Source organism: Limulus polyphemus, unplaced genomic scaffold (genome assembly GCF_000517525.1).
Source record: "Limulus polyphemus unplaced genomic scaffold, Limulus_polyphemus-2.1.2 Scaffold29, whole genome shotgun sequence".
Lineage (NCBI taxonomy): Eukaryota > Metazoa > Arthropoda > Merostomata > Xiphosura > Limulidae > Limulus > Limulus polyphemus.
In genome coordinates, this window is record NW_013665639.1 from 545,624 (window position 1) to 548,997 (window position 3,374).

General features: G+C 32.0%; 1 protein-coding gene across 2 annotated transcripts in view; it reads right to left on the reverse strand.

Moving 5' to 3' along the window:
- Positions 1-508: 508 nt before the first annotated feature.
- Positions 509-3,374, reverse strand: part of LOC106459682 (alpha-N-acetyl-neuraminyl-2,3-beta-galactosyl-1,3-N-acetyl-galactosaminide alpha-2,6-sialyltransferase-like) — a 13,246-nt gene continuing 10,380 nt past the window's right edge. For both annotated transcript variants that reach the window (XM_013919328.2, XM_022386393.1), the window contains exon 7: positions 509-2,622. In XM_013919328.2, coding sequence (XP_013774782.1) covers positions 2,412-2,622 — 211 coding nt within the window. In that variant the 3' untranslated portion in view covers positions 509-2,411. The remainder of the gene's footprint in view (positions 2,623-3,374) is intronic.

Below are 3,374 nucleotides of genomic sequence, written 5' to 3' on the forward strand. Positions count from 1 at the left end.
TAAAAATTGAATTTACATATAATTATGTCTGTATATAATAATACATATAGTATAATATAACACCACATATATTATAAAATAAAATAATAAATTAACAATACAAATTTTAAATTATGAAACAGAAATATAGCAAGCATATCAAAGCATTAGATTTAAAACGACGGATTATGTTTTCTTGCTACTTCGGAACAACAATAAACGCATCGCTTATAGGTGGCGCTACCTATCGAACTATATTTGAATTATTTGACTTTTAGAAGCCCTTAGAGTTGTTGTTTTTTAAGTTAAACCTACGAAACCATTCTTATCAAACACATATCACAAAATACAGTTACAGGTGCTGTTGTATTGCTTCATTCTTCATCAAATTGAATATCCTGTAAGATATTTATATAGGTTTAGTTTGCTTCGAATATTTGCACAAAGCTACACAAGGACTATCTGCATTAGCCGTCCCTAATTTTGAACTGATAAATTAGAGAGAAGGCAGCCACAAGAAGCATATACCGTTAACTCTTGGACTACTTTAATCGAATAGTGGAATTTGACAGTAACTCATAACTCTCCAAGGTCTCAAGGAGCGGAGCTTGATTACTACATTTTTGCGGCAACAGGACACGTCCCATATAGTTTGTTATCTGACATTATTTTCAAAATAATTTTTTTTTATAAAAATCAGTCCCCAGTAGCTTAGCGATAAGTCTGAAGACTTCTAACGCTAAAAATCAGATATCAATCCTCGTGTTGGGCGTATCACAGATAGCCCATTGTGTAGCTTTGCGCTTAACAACAAACAAACAAATATAAAAACCATTTTCCTATATATGTGAATAGCTATATTAATATTTCGCATTAGGACTTCTTATTGACAACAAATAGTTGAGTAAAAAAATCACTTGGAAGTTTATGTTATCTATAAAAATAAACGAAAGGAATTACAGAGTTTTATTGTCCTAGCTGTCATAATAATGAAACTAAAAGTTCTTGTTGCTTTCTTTTTTATTTGTTACAAATAGCTTTCTTGTTCATATTATTCATGAAAATCTGTTTATAGAAACATGTTTACTCGAATAAAATAAATTAAATTTCTCAATGCCTATTCTACCAGAAATCATTGGTTTGAATCCAGCTTAATACTTTTCTAAGTCGAGTTGTTAAACACGTTAATTATAGGCATACATTTTAGTATCTTTAAAATGCTGCAGAGATAAACCAATTTTAAAATACAAATATGTTTGGTCATTCTGAAAAAAAATTATATTATGTATGTTTATACAAACTTACACACTTTTAAATGTATATATATACGTTATTTATATGATCTTACAATGTGACACATTACCACTTAAGTGTGTATCATAGTTAGAAAAAAGTCTAACTGGCACAGAGAACAAAGTATTTATCATCATCGAGCCTTGAAAGAAAAATCATCGCTAACGAAAAGTTAATCAACATTTCCTGAAGTTATTGAACTAAACACACTATGGTAAATTCAAAAACTGTTTACTAAGCTAAAAAGAAAAAGTTCATAGTTTTCGTTTCATCATCACTTATTGCAACATGTAACATTCCAAATAAAATATGTATAACATAACCTATCCTCAGATAAACGTCATTGCTTGTTACTGGCTGAGATTTGGTTTCTCATATGCAAATAAAAGTCTTATATTATATCATCTATATTGTGTTTATAGAGAATCAAAAAAAGAAAACTTCACTTGAATAACATAATAGATTACGTTTAGGTTTTATGACTACAAAAGCATTTATTCCAGATTATATATATATTTTCATTGCATTAAAACTATTTTGTTGCAATTTGCCAAAGTGGTTTAAACTCATTGAGGATAGATGTCTCTGTCTATACGTGTATACGTCAGGCAATTCTACTTAACCTAGATTTTAGCTCTTTCTTTTTCATACTGACACAACATGAATAGTTTAAAACATACAGTAGAATTTCGTATATTACTGACGAGTGACTCTTAAGTCACGAAACCTGTACAATCTCATGATTTGTAAAAGAGATAAGATAAATACACTTACACATTAGGCCTTAGATTTTCCCTGAACTATCCAAAGCCTTTCTGGGTATACTATTGCTAGCAATTTCAATTATCCTGTTACAAGTAGGGAAGAAACAGCATTATATAGACTTTTCGGGAAATAGCTGATAAACACTTTTAAATATATGTAATACTTGACGGTTTCTAACTTCTTCGTGAAATCAACAGCACCAATATTTTAGAGTAAACAGCTGGAGTAGTAAGATAAAGTTCACAATAATCACACTATGCAAGGATTGTCCGTCACCGCTTTAACTACGTTTAAAATATTCAAGAACACGTTACAAAGCATGTATCATACTTCATAGCGGTGAAAACACATGTTTAGTGTAGACGGAGTCATTTTTACTTAAAATTAGTCTGAGGCCAAGATGGTGATAAGAAGGTTACGTCCTGTGAGAGAGCCCAGCCTTGTACTGCTCGTCTGTCATATATTCTTAGAGGTAATGAATCTGCAGTAAACTCACCTGTAGCTCCGATATCATTACCAGATGAGCAGAGACTTGGAGAATGCCTGTCCCAGTACTGAGATCGAATAAAACCACGAACAGATCGCCTACAAATACAACACATTACAAATGTGTTTCAGTTCAAAAGTCAAAGTAATGATAAGAATTGTTGAACACTTTGTTTTCTGCTTGTGACCAATAATAGATCAGAAAACTACAAAAAATAATCTCAACAATGTATTTTGGAAAAAATCTTAAACAATATGAGTGTTGGAGATTATTATAACTAGCAACAAATATTCTTCGAGAAAACTTAAAACCTGTTTTATATGAGACTCGTATTAGCATCTTTGAAAACATGAGGGTTGTCTTCTATAATTCCATTTTGAGCAGATGGCTTAAACATTTTATGCTTTTGAACTCCCAAAAGCTACTTGTTTTAAAATCTAGAGAAAAAGATATTGTACACAGAGTAGTCACAAGTAAATAGACACCATTTTTTCAGAAAAAATGAAACTTTTCAGTCATATTCACATGAATTGATATATTTATAATTTAATTAATATCTAGTAGGACTTCCTTTGTGGAGTTCGTTGATCTTTTAAGGGCACCGTGAAAATCATCTCGTCAAATTTAGATTGTGGGATTTTCGCCCACTCTTGCTGCAAAACTTGGAGTAGATCGCTCTTCGAAGTTGGTTTTTGTGGTTGTTTCTTGACTTGCCGGTCGAGTATGGCCCAGAGGTTTTCGATGGGATTCATGACAGGAGATTGGCTCGGCCAGGGCAACTTCTGGATACCATTTTCTTCCTGCCTACTTTTGGGTGTTTCTAGCAGTGTGACACGGTGCTCTATCTTCC